The sequence below is a fragment of the Lotus japonicus genome, chromosome 4 (assembly GCF_012489685.1).
Source record: "Lotus japonicus ecotype B-129 chromosome 4, LjGifu_v1.2".
In the NCBI taxonomy this organism is placed as follows: Eukaryota; Viridiplantae; Streptophyta; class Magnoliopsida; order Fabales; family Fabaceae; genus Lotus; species Lotus japonicus.
This window is the reverse complement of record NC_080044.1, coordinates 67,333,031-67,352,138: the sequence shown is the minus strand read 5'-3', so window position 1 is coordinate 67,352,138 and position 19,108 is coordinate 67,333,031. Positions and strand designations below refer to the sequence as shown.

The 19,108-nt window shown below is 35.0% G+C and overlaps 2 protein-coding genes across 3 annotated transcripts; one reads left to right on the top strand and one right to left on the bottom strand.

The window, feature by feature from the left end:
* The first annotated feature begins 3,494 nt into the window (after positions 1-3,494).
* LOC130714340 (zinc finger protein 2) lies at positions 3,495-4,780 on the top strand. The gene has a single exon (XM_057564236.1). The coding sequence runs from the start codon at positions 3,793-3,795 to the stop codon at positions 4,309-4,311; it is 519 nt and encodes a 172-aa protein (XP_057420219.1). The 5' UTR covers positions 3,495-3,792; the 3' UTR covers positions 4,312-4,780.
* A 7,449-nt stretch (positions 4,781-12,229) lies between these two features.
* On the bottom strand, positions 12,230-14,816 carry LOC130715215 (CASP-like protein 2C1). Of its 2 annotated transcripts, XR_009011595.1 has the most exons (4): positions 14,541-14,816; positions 14,312-14,453; positions 13,244-13,579; positions 12,230-12,469 (listed from the first exon to the last, which is right to left on the bottom strand). XR_009011595.1 is itself a non-coding variant. In XM_057565291.1 (3 exons), the coding sequence occupies exons 1-3, from the start codon at positions 14,702-14,704 to the stop codon at positions 13,328-13,330; spliced, it is 558 nt and encodes a 185-aa protein (XP_057421274.1). In that variant the 5' UTR covers positions 14,705-14,815; the 3' UTR covers positions 13,143-13,327. The 2 variants fall into 2 exon arrangements, 1 of the variants encoding a protein (XP_057421274.1); XM_057565291.1 differs by lacking the exon at positions 12,230-12,469 and having other exon boundaries at positions 13,143-13,579; positions 14,541-14,815.
* Between the last annotated feature and the right edge of the window lie 4,292 nt (positions 14,817-19,108).

Below are 19,108 nucleotides of genomic sequence, written 5' to 3'. Positions count from 1 at the left end.
AAAAATACACTTTTGAAACCTAGAGTGTCAAAAGTGTAATATACAATTAATCATGACAGTGGAAGTTTTGAAACTGAAATATTTTGAACATGACACTGCAAAAAAAATCCCTACTTGATAGTTTGTTGTCTTTTTATTTACAAGATGAAGAATTGATAGATTATTTTTGGTTAAACGTACACTTGATAGCCTTTTTTTGTCAAAGAAAATGAACGATTACGGCCCAATAAAGGATGGCTCAATGTACAAGCCTAAGCTTGTCTCGGCAGGCTAGATTTTGTTATTTACGGGTTCAAGCCCATGGCCCAACTATCCCGGACTTCCAATAAACATAAGATAAAGTTTTGGTTAACCAGGCTTTATATTTGCTTAGCTCGGAGTTAAGGCTTCATTGTCTGATTTTTAAACACAGCTATGTCTATTACAAGATTGGGGTGGGGTGCCCTCAAGGTAGAGAGAGATGCAAGAAGAATTAAGAATTAAAATCTGACGAAAAACACACAAAAAGATGGAGATCAAATGCTCAATTTTCTTCATGCCTTTTCATTCCTAGTTTCATGAATTAAGGATAGCCATACAGGTGCAAAATCTTAATAAATGGAATCTTCCAGAAATCTATCATCATAGTCATAGCAAACTATACAAAATTGTTTAACCAGCTGGGTCTCTATATTTCTCTCTTGGGCCTCACATGAGTAGATTGGCCCATTTGTAATGGGCTACCAATTTTCTTCAATTTTATGTATATTCTTTAATTTTTAAAATCAGATGTAAATTCATGAAAAGTTATAATGGCCTACATGATCTTTTATTTTGTTAATTTAAACAAACGTTATTGACATGGCACTACAGTGGTCTCATATCACGATCATGGTGTTTATCTTTTTTGTTAATTTAAACAACTGAACCTGCAGAGGTTAGTGCAGTTCTGTAACATGATTACCAGACAAGCCCTTATAATTTTATGCTCTTTTCAGTTCAAATCAAGATTAATCTGCTTATACATGGAACCTACTTAGTATTAGTGTAGGTTTATTCAAGTACATGGGGAAACATCCCATTTGATTGAGTGGATATTGTATAGTTTTAGCACAAGAATTAATGTTCCCTTAGCTTTGGAAGCTTAAGACCAAGTGATTGACCATACGGAAACAGAACGTAGTTTCTTAGTTCATTTTGTGTCTGTGATTTGCAGACAAGACAAAGGCTTACCGCAATCATAGCCGATGACACAAGATTATACGATCTCTCAATCATGGTTTAATATTAAGTTATTGAAGCCTGTTTCGTAATGGGGATTACATGCTGTAAGAGGAGAAGGAGAGGGTTGGAATTTAATTTGTCTGCTAAGCTCCAATTTTATTATTGCATCACCCATGTGCTTGCTCCAGTCAATAAGTTAACTTGTAAAATGACTAATAATGTGTTTGGATTGGTGCTTGACACACAATTCAAAATACAGTAGCGTCAAAAGTTATACTTTATAGCTTTTTTCTAGAATTGATTATGAGAATTTTTACTGTAAAACAAACCTGCTATAATTGAGATTCAAAGAGAGAGGTGAGGAGAGAAAAAGCTAGATAGAATAGTGAGTTTGCTTGATTGATAATGACATAATCATGCCAGCCAGAGTACAGAGCTAGAAAACATGTTTCTCCATTCTGGCTCTTATTATAGTCTGGTCTGTATGTAACTGTAAGTAGTAGTGGTGCAGCATCATGGGCACTGTAGAGAGGCTGACTATTAAGGTATAAACACTACAAACATCACTTGAATAACATTTCAGAATCCAAATAGATTTTTAAATCCCGCACCGTTAAGACGTTTAATGGTTTTTTGGGGTTTTTTTAACCGTCACAAACGATCATTATAAAAAAATGTAAAACATAATTATGATAGTTTAATTGCCATATATAGCATGTATGTAACATAGGGAGTTTTGAACCCCAACAATTACATTGTGTGTTTTTTTAAAATAAAAATAATTTTTTTTTGACTTTTAACGATAACTTATATGTTTGCTGAATGTCACTCCGTAGGGATATAGATATTAGCGATACATATATTGGGAAAGCCTAAGAGCATCTCCAATGCTAGTTCTTATTTATTAGTTCTTAGCACTATTCATGTAGGCCCGTATTGTCACATGTGCTTAAGCAACTCTCAAGCAATTTTGCTCCAACCATGAGTTCTTAGTTCTTACCACTATTCATTTGGTCTTACCAACCACATTATTTATACTTTTTATTTTCATAAAGTAAAAAACAAAACTCATAAAGTAATAAAGTAATTTGGATGACAGAGAAATAATTAATATTTTAAGCTAAGAACTCAAAAAGTAAAACTCCTTATATAAGAACTGAGTTTTTATTTTTAAGAACTAAGAGCTCCATGTCAGCACCTCTAATGATAAAGTTCTTAGTTCTTAGTTCTTAACTCAAAAATAAGAACTAAGAACCTTGCATTGGAGATGCTATAGTAGTTGATAAAAAAATAACTTGTTCCCTTCCTTGTCTCATAATTAAACATAAAAATATATTTTCCTTTTTGTCTCTTAAAAGCTAATATTTTATCTCTAATAGTTTTCTTTTTTAGCTCTTATAGTAGACAACTAGGCATAAAGTTTGGGCTCGACATCCATCCAATTAGATACAGCAACATTAGAGGTGGTTAAAATTAGCCGCTAAAGCATATGTCGGATGAGCATTAAGAAAACCATATGTCTACCTAATATTTTCGTAAAACTTTTTATTTGAAATTGGTCCGGGAAGAAAAAAAAAATGATGCAGGTGAAGTGAATCATGTTAAAATATATTTTATTAATTTTTCAATCATCATCACTACAATTCTGCAAATTATTATTTAAAGTGTTGAGCTAAATCGTTTTACTTTTTGTCTATGCTAGTTAATTGGCATGTTAAAGAGTGATTTATGTTGGAAAATTTGAATAGATAAAGATATACTAATTTAAATCAAGGGAGATTAAGGTTCATAGGTTAGTATGTATATACAACCAAAATGATTAGCCTTTGTAGTTATGTACATACATGGGCAGACAAATATACATGGCTTCTACACAACTTGACCACTATACATATTATAGAACCGTAATTTAGCACACTGCTTCAATGTCAATTAATCTATATCTATATGCCGCCGAGGGATCATTGTCCAATCTTGTATGGACAACAGATAATGAAACACAGCTTAGATTCAAGACAAAATGTAAAAATGGTCTCCAATCAAGTTCATTATTTAGTCCAGTCAAGGTGGTTTATCTTGCCCATTTTGCAATTCCAAATTGGGAAATTTGATTGAAACACTGCATGATTTAAGTCTAAACTACTTGTTGATAAGGGTCACAGCAAAGCGGGTTACAACTTCTGATTACATGCTTAAATTGCAAACATCCATTCACTCGTTTTCAAACACATAAAAAATAAAGTTAAAATACAATATAAAGAAAAAATTAATCTTCATCATAGTGGGGTTCTCATACCAGAGAATTATTATTGAGCCTCAACCGACAAAGGATCCTAACTCTGCCATTAATGAAGGAGACAACCTCATCGATTCTCCACTGATCTTGCAGATATATGTCCCTCTATCTTACTCAATTTTCACTGAATATACTACTATTTGTGTCTGCAGGAACAATGTACCTTTGAGCCTCTTATATGCATAAAGCTCCTCTCTCTCACCCCACACTTCCATATAGTGCACTTTGCCTCATAAACCACTATACTCTGTACTGTACTCTGTAGTGTGCATAATCATTCTTTCTTTCTAGCCATGAATTTCCATCCTAATAGTTCTTCTCTTCACCCAAGCCAACAAGCTGAGATTGAGAGTGAGAGTCATCACCTCAATCTTGATCTTGTCCTTGAGCCTTCTTCATCTTCTTGTTCTTCATCTTCACCTATTAATCACAACCCCATAGAGCCTAGGATGTTCTCATGCAACTATTGCCAGAGGAAGTTTTACAGCTCTCAAGCACTTGGTGGACACCAGAATGCTCACAAGCTGGAGAGGACACTGGCTAAGAAGAGTAGAGAATTGAGTTCAGCCATGCAATCTTATGTGGGACCAGAACAGCATCATCAGTCATCAAACTTCAGTAGTGGTAATTCTCATCATCATCATCATCAACATCTTGGTCATCATGCTCTTGGGGTTCCAGATCATAACCAAGGACATCATGGTGTGGGGCTTGCTGGACAAAAAAACTTCAGCTATGGTTCAAGGGGTTACACTACTTCTGAACATGTTCAGGAGGATATTAGCCAACTTGACTTGTCTTTAAGGCTCTGAAATTTGAATGAGAATTGAAAACTCTTATCTAAGGTAGTGGGTGGGGGAGTGCAATTTGAAGAGTGACACTTATTAGCAGATGTGGAAGTGCCACTATGCCACTTATTCTTAAGAAGGTAAAGGAAGCCGAGTTTCAGGTTACATAGGTTGCTGCTTTATTGATGATTGTTGCTATTTTTGTGGTTTACTTTGGATGTTTTTTGTTTTGTAAGTTGTAAGCAAGGTTGGATATATATTTTTGAAATATGAGATATTTTAGAAAGAAAGTTTGTTGAAATTGGAGAAATTGAAAGGCAACAGCAGGTGGTGTAACTCTTATCAGAAACTTTTGCAGGCTACTACTCCTATAGGATGTGACTTAGATTAACAATTCCATGCAAAATTTTAGGGATTTCCATGACATGTTGCTTGTTAATATTTTAGCATGAACAAGAAGCACAATTGAAAACTTGAACCTATAATGGGGTGTTTGTATTTCCGCCAGGGCATGTTTCAAGACAGTTTAAATGTGTTTTTGAACAATTATTATCTCTTGTGTCCTTCGAGTGAATGTATTTTTAGTCAATTTGAACATAAATACAAACACCCATGCAATTATGAAGTCATGGTGTAATGTCACTAACTCATATATGGGTTCAACTTTGCAGCAAGTGCAACTTAAAACACCTTCTGTCAGTGCACTCTCATGACTTATAACATGCAGACTGAATATGGTTTCTGAAAGTTTTTCACATGGTATTGTTGGTGGAAAGATAACTATGAACAGTACAAGCATTTAATCACTGATACAAAGTAATATGCCCTTCAAAAAGCCTCATATAGTTCTTCACATGCAATTCTTTCTTGATTTTTGAAAAACCATAATGTAATATTTTTCCTTGGCTTTGCAGCCAACCCACTATATACTCAGCAAATCAATAATGGAAAAGGAAAAACAAAAGACTAAGAGACTAAGAACACATTTAACCATGATATTCACTAAAGTATTTACATTTTACTTTTTACAACTTCTAACAATGCGACATCATCTACATCATTTTATTAATTTTTACTCCAACTCAACAACTCTTAAAAGTTTATATAAAAAAATTATTTTATTAATTGCAAGTTCTATTTAAACCTTTTACATTAAGCAATAATAAATGCAAACACACTTTTCATGATTAAATTGAGTATCTACTCCCACATACCCTCACTAGCCATGTTAGAATTAAAAATATGCTCCAATGGTAATATATATTGGTGGGAGTATGTATTTGACATTACATACTCACATTGGAGATGCTTTAAGAAGCTTATTAGTGCAGATTTGATTGCAAGTTGGATACACAATTCGATACATGTTGAATAAGGTTATCTTGATGTTTATATATTGTTAGTATCAGTGCAAATAGACGTTAACAATATTTTAAAGCAAGAAGTGAATAAATTTTTTTTATGGATTGAGAATAAATCCTCATGGTTCAACCGGTCTTGTGGTCAAATATTTGTTCTAATAGAGAAACATTTTTGGTAAATTATGTGGTACGTTGATTTTTTTTAGGAGTGGTACCCCATTAAGTAATTCAATAGGTTATTGCCATATTATTCAAGGTAAATACTACATATTTAAATTTTACTTTACTTGTCAAGTAACTTTATCTCATGAAATTCATTTTTAAATGAAAAATGGACTAGTTGTAGAAATAAATGATGATAATGATGGAAATGCGCGTAAAATGATCATGATTGATGAGATGAACAAAGCTCAGAAAACACAACTCATAAATCTCACATCCCTAAAAATGGAACGCAACATTACTACGATAGAATAACTAAAATTTTAACTGGTACATAAGTCTTTATTATTGAACCAACTAATTTTGAGTACCACACCTTAATCTGGTTTAAGGTACCACAACAAACACCAATTTTTTTTCCTTGCTTAATCTCATCTTAGGTGGACAATAAAATTTAAGACAAATGGGTGGTCAAGGAATTCATGATTTTTCTGTAAGTGATCATATATATCAATCAACTATAGTAGGGTTAAATAACTCTCATCACTCATGAGTGCTTAAGATAATCCATTCTTCGGTTCTTCCTTATCTTTTTTTGGTGAAGTGGAAAGCTGTTTTTCATCATATAGGTCTACACTTAAAGATGGAACATTTTTCAATAATGTTTGTAATACAAAAGAAAAGAACTGCACGGAGCCTTCAATTGTGCCATATTACCTTCAGTGTTAATAATAGTAAAAGAAATTGGAACTATGGTGGAGGAGGTAGCAAATGTGCACGGATTTAAAACGTCAAAAGGAAAGAGCTTTCAAAGAGCTTTCAAAGGACGATCATTTGTAAACCAGACAAGCTTGTTGCCAAGTACTTTCAAAACTCTCTATGTGGGTTCGATATGGTCGGCCATCATTTCAAGTTGTAGAGGTTGATTTTGAGTTTTCAAGTATGAGTTTGGACTTTCGAGTCCGTTTCTCTTTACTTATTTTGTGAAATAATCATTTTTATAGAAATTTATATTTTTTTTATGTGTATTAAGTTATTCTCGCAATTCCGACCGAGCTGTGGCGAATGTCAAATGTCTGTTAAGAATGTATCTCCTAGAAATTGAACTATCGACTTAGGGTTCAAAAAATCACTTTTTATCACTGAACTTTCGACTCATTTGTATATGCATTTGATAAAAAGCAGAATTCCAAAGAAAAAAACAAAAATTTAATTATTTCTGTAAGTTATTTTTAGAAAAAGCAATCATTATTTCTAGCAAATTTTTAAAGGGAAAAACAATTTTTTTATATGTTTGTAAACAAACATAAGTTAATTTCTGCTACTAAAAAAATTCACTTAAAGTAAATCAAAAAATTATTCAATTATCACTAATTTTTTAAGCGAAAGTATCAATTCCATGTTCAGGCCTCCAACTTGCTAGAGTTAAAGCTGCTCTTGGATCGTGATTGGGATGTGGAGCTCAGACATATCTCTCGAGATGCGAATGACGCTGCGGATTGTCTTGCCGGGTTGGGTAGTCGTCTTCAATGCTCTTATACCTATCTTGAGGTTCCTACTCAAGAGCTTTGTCCCATCTTGGCTAGGGACTTGTTAGCCTTGTAGTTCTTCTTCATGTTCTTTAATTTTCCGATGTACCAAAAAAACAGATCCAATATAACATATGTGACCCGCTTACTTAATGTCCTAAGATTTTTGTATAAGTGTGATGCCTGATCATAATCTTAATCCATATTTAGATACACGCTAAAAAAAGTATGGTGAGCTAATCAATTTATGATAATTTTTTTTATATTCACTATGATTTTAATTTCACTATAATTTTCTACTGTACATATTTCCAAACATGTCCTTCTTAATTGTTGGTAGAAGTTTTCATGGTTTAGGCTTCTCGTATCCAACAGAGCCATGTTAGGTGGCTCTTTAAGGTTGTAATCCATCAGTTCATGCCCCTAAGTAGCACATAATCCATATTTTTTTTTATAAGCCAATGATGTATTAAAAGGGAGTACAAGGGGTACTCCAACCCATAATACAAAACCACACACATATCATTATGATCTATTAGTGGCCCATAGATCCTTGACTCTTGAGTCCCTCTTGCGTCCTCGACTTGGTCCTCAATGTGGGGCACTCTTTGTTACTTGCTTAATCAAACACTTATCATCATTTCATTGTTTAAGGTAGAAGCCCAGCTTGCAATGGACTTCGATTTTTTACCTGTTTAGCTTAAACCAAGCAACAAATTCAGTGCCTTTCTTCTTCCAGGTAAGCTTAGAGTTGAAGTGCATTCTGGACTTTAACCTTTTTAAATCACTTACTACGGAAAATTTCTCTTTCAACGTTCATATTTAGATGTTGATATTTGACAATAATTTAATTTGTCGTGTATTTATCTATGAAATTAGAAAGTTTATTTCACCTGATTTCGTGTTTAATTATGAGAAAGTAAATTTATAATCATTTTTAGTGCAAAATAGTCTCGCACTCAAATACAATGCAAGAACTTAATTGCCAACAAAGTGTTGGTTGGAGTGGAAATAACTCTAGTCTCTTGAGCATGAGGTTTTAGTCAAATCGCTAGATTTATGTATATGAAAAAACACTATTTAATTTGCGAGCTTTCATACTCTTTCAGTCGTTACATTTACCTAATTTTTATGATTAAGAAAATTTGTTAAAATTAGTTAGTAGCAATAAAATTTGTATTTTTTTAATAACTTTTTTCAAATTACCCCAATTTAAGAATCAATGTTTATTGGTCACCGCTAGAGAGCTCCTCCAATGGGCTGGGTAAAACTTAACACAAACGAGAGTTTTAGAGAGGAGGAGTGTTGTATGGGAGGGGGTGGGCTCCTCCGCGACAGCACGAGTAAGTTGTTGAGCGAGTTCCAGTGGCGTGAGGTGGGTGGTTATCCCTTCTTTGCAGATGCGTCGACATTACGGGAAGGATTGCGGTTGGCCTCGACTAATGGTCATCGGGAAATCAGGTGCGAGGTGCATTGTCAGGATCTGGTTCGCATAATTTCCAGTACATATACCTAGCGTTTTCAAGCTCATGCCGGGATTATCCATGACATTTGTGTGCTTCCGAACAGGGAATGGCAGCATGCTAGAGTGTCCTGGATTAGTCACGAGAGGAATGCTGCGGCGGAATATTGAATGGCGCATAAAGCTTCTTCTTCATTAGCTTTAAGTGCATGTGGAGGTGGTGATCCTCCCCCACTCCGAGTTAGAGGTCCTGTTGTTAAAGGAGTCTTTATCGGTCCTATAGTTTGTTTGTTTCTTTCTGTTGTTGTAAACTTTTCGATGCAAAAAAAACAGTCTGTCTACGTATTAAGGTCTCACTATCTCTAAACGACAATGACCTTGAAAATCAAGCAAAATTTGAGAAATAAGAACTTTTTGAATGTTGAATATTATATATAAGAGCAAATATAAAAATAATAATTAATGTTTGTAAATTTACTTATATTTTGAAAAAAAAACTTTAAAAAGTGATTTATATATTCTCCCCGTACATGTGGATCTTGTCATGTTAAGTCATCATACATGTGCTGAATAAATTATTTTGAAAATGCTTAAATATGTTTTTGGTCCTCCCCTTAGTTTTAGAGGGACCGAAAACATATTTAAGCCTTTTGAAAATTGTTGGAATCGATCCTTGGACCTCTCTCTACCTAGGGGTGTTCAAAAAATCCGGTTTCAATAACCAATCCATAACCAAACCATAACCATATCCAGAAAATCCGGTTTCATATAAAACCATTTATAATTTATCCAGTTTTTAAAGTGGATACCAATATGGATATCCAGTTTTTAAATTTGGTTAAAAAACCGGATTACCATATCCAAAACCAAATTCAATATTTTTAAAAATTCAATATTCCATTATTAATATTCCTAATTCATAACCGGTTTTACTTCCAATTTCCAAAACCCAAATTCAATTCCATGTTTCAACCATGAAAGAACCCTAATTCCAAATTCCAATCCAACTCGCCGCCGCCCAAAAATCTCGCCGCCGCCGCCCAAAAATCCAACCGGTTTTTCTTTATTTTTATGTTCATCCTAATTTCATTTGGTGTATGTTCATCCTATTTTTCGTGTTACGAGAAACTCATAAAAGTTATATTCACGTTTTTTAGTCCATCATCTTAGAGAAATTTGACCGTATATCATATTAGAAAAATGAAATGACCAATTATAGTTTCAAAATCCAGTTTTAAAATTCGGTTTGAACCAAATCCAATTTTAAAATCCGGTTTTAAATCCGGTTTTTCAATCAAATCCAGTTTTAAAAACTAATTTCTGAACTAAATCCGGATTTTAAAACTGGTTTAAAACCGGTTTTAATCTAGTTAAATCCGGATCCAGATTAAAAACCGGTTTTATAACCGGTTTGAGATATCAAAACTGGATCGGTTAAAAAATCCAAATTGTAAAACTGGTTTTAAAGTGGATATGGTTTGGTTTTAACCATATCCAGTTTTTGAACACCCCTATCCCTACCCAACACATATGTCCCCAACTCCTACCACATGAGCTATTATACGAGGGCGGAAATTGCTATTTAATGTTACAGAAAATTGTCCGCGAAATTATATGGGGAAAAGCCATCGTTACTCATCTTGAAAATCGCTTAATATTAAGGAAAAACTACATGAATATATGTGGACAAAATTCATAATTTGACCACCTCCATTTTTTTTCGTCAAAGATGCACGGTTTACGTCTCCCCGGAAAATAACGCTCAATTAGTTTTTTTTTTTTCTTTTTGAAATGTCTAACACCGTACCGTAGGAGTGTTAAGTATCGTTTTCGTTGTGTAAACTTGCTTTACCATAATGAAAACATTTCAGCAACATTGGTGTTAGACGTTTTAACTGAAGTTTGTTTAGTAAACACAATATTAATGAAACAATTTAACACGTAACAGACACCCAAAAGCTCAATCACATCCTTTGCTTTTGGTTAATGTGGTGTTGGAGCAAAGAAAGCTGTATCCAATAAGTAATAAAGCTATGTCAAAGACTCAAAGTGGTTCTGAATTTCTGATCACTTTTTTTTTTTTTGAATTTGAATTTCTGATCACTTTGATCAGTATGTCATTATCGTTTAGTTTGCATGAACCGTGTTTCTTCATGTGAAGATAATATGTATTATGTTCTGCTTTCTCTGAATTTTGTGTTTTCCTTTTCCTTGGTACGTATCTCCGTTTTCTACAAGATTTCATTTCCTTTCCATAAGATTAATGCTTTTTTATGATGGGATATAAACTCCATCCATCTTTGCATTCTTCATTGATGCATATTAGAATATAATACAAAATTATTCATGTGGGTAATACTTAACATGACCTTATTAGAATTAGGGAGACCTAACTAACTCAACCCATCAAATTAGTTCAAGAGTTAAGTCAATGTGAGACTTCTAACACGCCCCCACACTCAAGGCTGAACATCTGGAGCGTGGAATAAACATCAACGGCGTCCCAAATATGGGAGATCTACACAACAAATGAATTTATAATAGACTCTGATACCAGGTCAAACAACTACTTATCTCAAAATTTAAATTGTTAAGTAAGGACTAAATGAATAATTTTATATTATATTCTAACATCTGATTACCATTTATAATTTGAAGACACTTTACAATTTGAAGGCACTCATTTAAATTAAGTCTTTGTATATGTGAAGAAAAACACGATTCTCAAATTAAAAGAGTTTTTATGTAAATTATTTTTAGTACAAATAAGGGCTATATTGCAAATAACACGTCTTAAAAAATATGGTTCATGAGTGGAACAATTCTTAACATGATCTACTAACAAACTGCTCTTAAGGTGTTGATAATTGTATCAAATCAACATGACTTGGGGATGAGAGCACAATTTTTAATCTTACAAAAAACATTTATTAAAAAGAAAAAAAACAGGCCACTTTTTTTTCTATCAAAAATTCAATCTGACTTAACTGAAAATTTAACTTGATCTTTCACATATATTTTTGGACAATATATAATAATCCACTAGTCCACAAACAACACCAATGCAAATAGAATGGTGGCCCGTCTAGAACTACAAGATGACCCTGAACCCTTTATAACTTTAGTTTTGCGCATATTATTCCCTCAAGTTGTTGGGCTTGTTAACATACACTAATTGGACTCTTTTAATTTATTACATGTGACTTTGGCAACAAAAAATTGTGACGTGATAAACTGGTAATTTTGGATGTTGACAACTAAAATTAATCTGATCACGAAATAACATTTTTTTAAAGAAATGGATTTTTTTCTATGGTCCTTGGAACAGATTAATATAGAGAAAGTTTGAATGGAGTTTTGTTCCTAAAATGCATTCAACTCACATTTCACTTTCTTTCGGGTGAATTACTATCTGTTTGAGTACAAAGTAACCATCCTAAGGTCATTCGCATTTTTAGAGACTTGACTTCCGCTTAGAATTACAATTTCAAAAATGACATATTGGCATGAAGCATTTTCGTTGCTACAAGGAGTACATCATTCCACCCACAAACATGAAGCATGTTCGGTTCTGAGAATTTCTGAGAGTGAATCTTTGAATTTCATGATAGAGTGTGGCAGAATGAGTGGATTTGCTGTTGGTTCCTTGTTGTGATGGAAAGAAGTACCTGCAGAAGATAAGAGCTAAGAGATAATCTCAAAAACTTAGTTAAACTCTTAGAAATATTAGAAGTGAGCATGTTACATAAATAAACGGTAGAACATGTATTTATATGCTCGAAGTCTATGTCAGTTGTCTATACTAGTGTGAGGCAAGTCATTAGAAGGAGCTTTCGAGGACATGATTGACCTCATGCCGTTATGCTTTGCTTCAGATGTCTCAGCCTTGTGGAGGTCACTCGGACATTAGCTGGGTGAAACGTTCCTTAACTGACCTATCCAACAATACACATATATAGCAACAATTTGCTATACTTGGCTTAATTCCTATAAATGAAATTTAGAGAGAAAAGTATACTACATTAATGTGGTGACATGACAAATAGTACTAAGTTTTGAAATTTGGTATTTAATGATCGACAAAAAAGAGGGCATTGTAACTCTTAAATTAGATAGAACATTGGAGAGCTCCACAAAAGATAAATGCATCAACCTACTAAGGGTATGAATAATATTATAACTTAGATTCAATTGAATCTCACTTTCTCTTATATATGTCATTTTCACTCACTTTCTCTATTGTGTGAATGTATTTTCCATATTATTCTGTTAAAGTTGGGATCTTCCTGCCTTTTGAAAATATTTATATAGCTTCACATATTTAATATATACATGAAGATATGAATAAACACAAAAATTTCAATATGATTGGAGGATATAAACCTCAGCTTTTGAGAAGATACTAATCCTCCTCTTAGTAATTGAAAACAAAGGCAAGCTACCTTATGTCCATCTACCACAAACTTTCATGAACTTTTTGCTTCATTTGACAAAGTTCACAGGATACACGCTCTGAAAGATAATGATCATTTGCTCTTTAAACGCAGGAACCACTTTGGGGAGTACATCCTGAACACTCTGTAGGCTGAGGTAGTGGAAATCAGAGCCATCAAGATGGACGCTACATAGCCACATAACAGAGCCCCTCCCATTTGAACGCAGAATCTGGTGAACTTGTTGCATACCTTCATCCACTGTAACGCTTCTGACCCAGTTAATGCCAGCAGCGCCGCTTCAAATGATGCTGTGTTTGCAGCAAATGTCAAGTACACAGCAATCTGTTTACAAATTTTGATATAAAACCAAAATTGGTCAAACATTTGATTCAAACAAAAAATTGTAGATAGACTAATTTTCATGATATTGCTAGCTGGACAGACATCACCAGAACTTGAACTTGAGATGACCACCACAAAAATCAATTTCATGTATTTAGTACCAATTAGCTAGTTATCAATTCACAACATGTTTGTGTCACTTTTTTTTTTTCTAATAATAATTCTGAAACTCATAAGCTATTCACAGAATCTCTTCTCGAGAATTGATTTTGACTTCAGAATCAAATGAAGAGGTTTTGCACTTAATTGTGCTTGATAGACTCATACTTTTCCTCGAACAAACATACATCCCAACTCTAGCTGTAAAAAGAGACAACCCTGTATCATTATCCCGAGTCTCGTGAACTTGCCATTTTTATATAGGGCATATGTACCACCGCAAATTTTTTGATCTAGTTCCTCAAATTCAAGCAAAAATAAGCACAAATAACTAATACTTTTTAGTGATCAAGAATTTGAAGATTCTGAGTTTGCTTCAATTTTTCCCAAATCGAGTAGCAAGCAGACTATAGGTATATGATTTTGTATTTACGTTCAAATCGACCAAAAACACATTAAATTGTCTTCGAATGTGTGCTGCTGACAAATACAAACACACCTTGCATCTTTGATCAGAGTATACATATGAAAGAGTTTTAAATACGAAAACATATATGGAAAATAGTAATTTACCTGATCCAACAAGAAGTAAATCCAAGCCATGCACAAATATGATCCGTTGAAATTCCCTCCAGAACAAGCTGAGATCAGAGAGTTCTTAAATAACATAAGCATGTTATAACCCGCAGCCGCAGATGTAACCCACATAGAGATCCTATAAAAACATAGATACAAAATTATATTCAAGGCTTTAACTAATTTAAAGGGATCAGAAAAAAACAGAGGTATTATTAGTTAGTACTTGAGAGCCTTCATGTCTTTGTAGGTGGCCTTCTTCTCAATGGACAATATGACAACCTTGGTCTCAGAATCGAAAGCAACTAGACATGTTGTTAATACTAGGAACAGTATTGCTGTTACTCTTAGACAAGCTTCTGCTTTTGCTATTCCAAGTTCCATTGTCATTTTTCTTGAGGTGAATCTTGTGTAGAGATGTTGGTTTAAGCTTGGTTTGGGATTGGGGGGAATTTATTGAATGGTAAGGTGCTGCATGTGTTATACTGTGCGGTATTACCTAAATGGTTGACTTGACACTGCTAGAGTGGTGGGAGAAGTATCCACGTACAATTAACGTGGAAATTAATAGCCTCACCCGCTACCTAACTCATATTTATTTATGATCCATCTTATTCAGTACCAGATTGGTTGGATCTTTACACTTCCTCTGTATTTATTAGTCTATTCGTTCCACAAACATTGTTATTTTATGCCTCGTTTCAATATTTTAAAAAATTTGTTGTCTTAAAAAATGCATTTATATCTCATTTTTTTTTCATTTATACCACTAATTAATATAGTAAATTTTTTTTCTCACTTAATTATTACCTTTTATATCAACCAACCACAACTATTTTCTATCAAGTACATTATTTTCAATCCAATTTAAAATTTAATAGTTTCACAATGTACAAGTAAAATTAAGGCTTAAATGCATTTTGTGCCCCTGATGTTTCATGGGCGTGCAAATGACACCCCTTATCTAATTTTGTCAACGTTTGTACCCTCCATAAAACAAAAAAGTGTAGCGTTTACCCTTCTGTTAGTTCAACGTTAGTAAACTAACGGTGGGGCTGACGTGGATTTAATTTCTCTTTTTTTTTTGCCACGTGGATTTTAATAACTTAATAACAAAAAAAAAGAAAAGGGAACCCTAAATCCCCAATTTGGGGATAAATCCCTAAATTAGATACACAGAGGAGGAAGAATCGAGGAACAAGGTGCGAGCGTCAGCCCTGAGGAAATTCTTGAGCACGTTGTTGGACCCTTTTCTTGATCCATCCCATTTGCTGCGTCGCACATGGCTAGTTTGTCTCCAAATCGTGGACGTCGTGGTCGAGGTAGGACAACAGGAGGGACCCCGAGGAAGGATAAGGGGAAAAATGTGGTCCAAGAAGAACCCACTTGTGAAAAGCAAGGATACGACCCTTTTCGAGATTCCTGGTTTGGGGAGGATATTCCCGACCATTATCGTTTCAGGTATCCCTTTTCAAGATTCATGTCTAATTTTGAATACTTTTTCCTAAGACCCACATGTGCATCTATGTTGAAAGTGATTTGGTTATGTTATTTTATGTTTGATTGATACTTCACATGCCAGTGTCCTTTGTCTTAATCTATTGCATGTTGAAAGAATCTTGTTTTTAATACTTCACATGCCAGAGTCTTTTCTCTTAATCTATTGCATGTTGTCCTCACTGCAGGCCTACTAGTAGTCAATTTGCAACAGTTAATGTGTGGCATGGTGGGAAATTTGTGTGTGAACCGAGGGTAGATTATATAAATGGGGTTTGTCTTACTCTACCAAACTGGGATATGGATGAGATTAATTCAATTGATGTAGGCAAGGTTGTCAGAGGCTTAGGGTATTTGAACTTTAATGTGTGGTACAAAGACCCTGGCCTTGGGTTTGAGATAGGTTGTAAACCTTTCAAAGATGATAGAGATGTATGTGCCTTTCTGAATGATGTGAGTGGCTATGATGTTGTCAACTTCTATGTTGAGCATATAGTAGAGGAAGAGCCTGAGATTGTTGAACCTCCACCATTACTTGAATTTACACAGCCTACTGTTGAGGGGGAGAAAGATAGTGAAGTCTTGTGTGAGGGACAACCTACTGTTGAGGGGGAGAAAGATAGAGAAGACATTGATGTTGACATAATACAAGTGGGACAGTGTAGTGTTGAGAGGGAGAAACAGGGTGATACAGGTGTTGTTGGTGGGGAGGGTAATAAGGAGGGTGAAGCATTTAATGCAGGACAGGCCAGTTGGCAGGGTAATAAAGATGGTGATGCAGTTATTGTTGAGGAAGACGAGGTAGTTGCTGGAGACAAGGAAGGGGAGAAAAAGAAGAGTAAAAAGAAGGAAAAGAAGAAGGGTAAAAAGAAGGACAAGAATAAGAGTAAAAAGGAGGACAAGAATAAGGGTAAAAAGAAGAAAAAGAAGAAGGGTAAAAAGAAGGACAAAAAGAAAGAGCAAAAGGGGGGTGTTGAGAGTGCAGTGAGTGAGAGTGAGAGTCAAAGTGAATCTGAATCTGAGAGTTCAGTGAGTGATGTGAGTCTAGATGACAGTGACTTTGATGAGAGGTGGGACTGGAGGACAGTTTTAGAGGTTGAAGGAGATGAGAGGCATCCAGATAATACCTCAGAGGAAGATGATGGTGCATTTGTCAATGAAGTAGATTTTGACAATGAAGATGGTTCATCTGATGAGTTAGAATCTCCACCAGACACAGATGATGAGCATTACCAACCACAGAAGAAGTACCCAAGATTCAAATTGGGTCCAGAAGGCATAGAAGTAAAATTTGAAGTTGGTCAGGTACCTAATTTATGTACTTATTTTTTCAGATCTTCTAATTGTTTGTAGCCCTTGTTTATACATTAATATGCTCCTGAGATTTAGGTTCTTATCATTCATGTCCATTAATATGACCTGTTTTTTCAGAAATTCAATTCATCTCAAGTATTTAAGACAGCCATCAGAGAGTATGCTCTTCAGAGGAGGAAGAATGTGATAATTGAGAAGAGTGATAGTAAGAGAGTGGTTGTCAAGTGTGAGGGAGAGTGCACTTTCTACTGCAGGCTGTCCAAGTATAAGCAGAATAACTTCTGGCAGATTGTGAGTCTTGTAGATGAACACACATGTTATAGGACATCAAAGAATAGACATGCCAGGCCACAAATCCTTGCTAAGAAGTTGCTTCCAACTATAAGACATAATCCTGGATTGAAATGCAAGTCAGTGATAGCTGAGGGGCAGATAAGATGAGGTGTTGTCCTTAACAGGTTTCAAGCCTCCAGAGTTAAGGCAACTGCAAAGAAGATGATTGATGGGGCAGAAAGGGACCAATACACAAATCTCAGGAGCTATGCTGATGAGCTTCTTAGAAGCAACCCACACAGCACAGTCATCATCAAGAGCTCTCTTGGAGCAAATGGTCCTGTTTTTGAAAGGATGTATGTTTGTTTTGCTGCTTGCAGGCTGGCATTTGCCCATCATTGTAGGCCACTGATTGGACTGGATGGCTGTTTTCTGAAAGGTGTGTATGGAGGGCAGCTCCTTTCAGCTGTTGGAAAAGATGGGAACAACCAGATGTTCCTAATTGCATTTGCCATTGTTGAAGCTGAGACCAGAGACTCTTGGGAATGGTTTGTAGCTTTATTGCTGGAAGACCTGAACCTGGTAAAGCAACAGAGATGGGCATTTATTTCAGATCAACAGAAGGTAATTTATAATTTAGGTTGCATGTAATTTTTTGTTCACTTTTATCCTAAACATGAACTAATTTCTTGACTGTTTTCACACTTAGGGTCTAGTTCCCACTTTACAGTCATTGGCAGGTGATGTGGAGCATAGGGTTTGTGTGAAACATGTGTATGGTAACTGGAGGAAGAAATACCCAGGAATGGAGATGAAAGGTGCTTTGTGGGCTGCTGCAAGAGCTTGCACTGTTCCACAATTTGATAGGGCTATGGATAAGCTGAAGGAGATGAATGAACAAGCATGGATGGACCTCTGTCAGATACCTGCCAAGCAATGGTCAAGGGCCCATTTCAGCACTAATTCTCTGTGTGACCTCCAAGTGAACAATATGTGTGAGGCTTTCAACATGGCCATTCTAGAACATAGAGACAAGCCAATCATTTCACTGGTTGAAGGATTGAAGCGCTATATCACCTCTAGGATTGTGAAGCAAAGACATTTAATGATGAAATATAGAGGGAATATAGCTCCTATGATTCAACAAAAATTAGAGGATAACAAGAGAGAAGCAGAAAGTTGGTCTCCTGAATGGAATTGGGACACAGAATACTCTAAATTTGAGGTTTCAAGTGGTCCATTTATAAAGTATGGTGTGGAGCTCAAAGATAGTCATTGTGCTTGCAGAAAATGGGACTTGACAGGTATCCCATGCTGTCATGCAATTGCTTGTATGTGGTATAATCGCACCCACCCTGAAAACTTTGTGCACAACTACTACAAGTAAGTATTCATGATCATACCACTATTATGGGGTACTCATTTATTTACACTTAAGTTGTGTGTTTGCATATTGCAGGAGGGATACATTTCTAGCAACATATTCTTACATCATTTTACCTAACAATGGCCCAAAATTGTGGACTAAAAGCAATCTTCCACCAATTCAACCACCATATGTAAGGAGGGCACCTGGGAGGCCAAAGAAACTAAGGAACAAGAAAAATGATGAACCAAGAAACCCTTACAAGATTCCAAGAAATCAAACAAAAGTGAAGTGCTCCAGATGTGGACAATGGGGGCATAATGTGAGGACATGTGGAGGTAAAA

Bases quoted from the DNA above. Each gene is read 5' to 3' on its own strand.
- LOC130714340 (XM_057564236.1), top strand. From the start codon at position 3,793: ATGAATTTCCATCCTAATAGTTCTTCTCTTCACCCAAGCCAACAAGCT.
- LOC130715215 (XM_057565291.1), bottom strand. From the start codon at position 14,704: ATGACAATGGAACTTGGAATAGCAAAAGCAGAAGCTTGTCTAAGAGTA. The intron at 14,454-14,540 runs GTACTAACTAAT...ATGTTTTTATAG, and splicing joins AAAGACATGAAGGCTCTCAA to GATCTCTATGTGGGTTACAT. The intron at 13,580-14,311 runs GTAAATTACTAT...ATTTGTAAACAG, and splicing joins TTTACTTCTTGTTGGATCAG to ATTGCTGTGTACTTGACATT.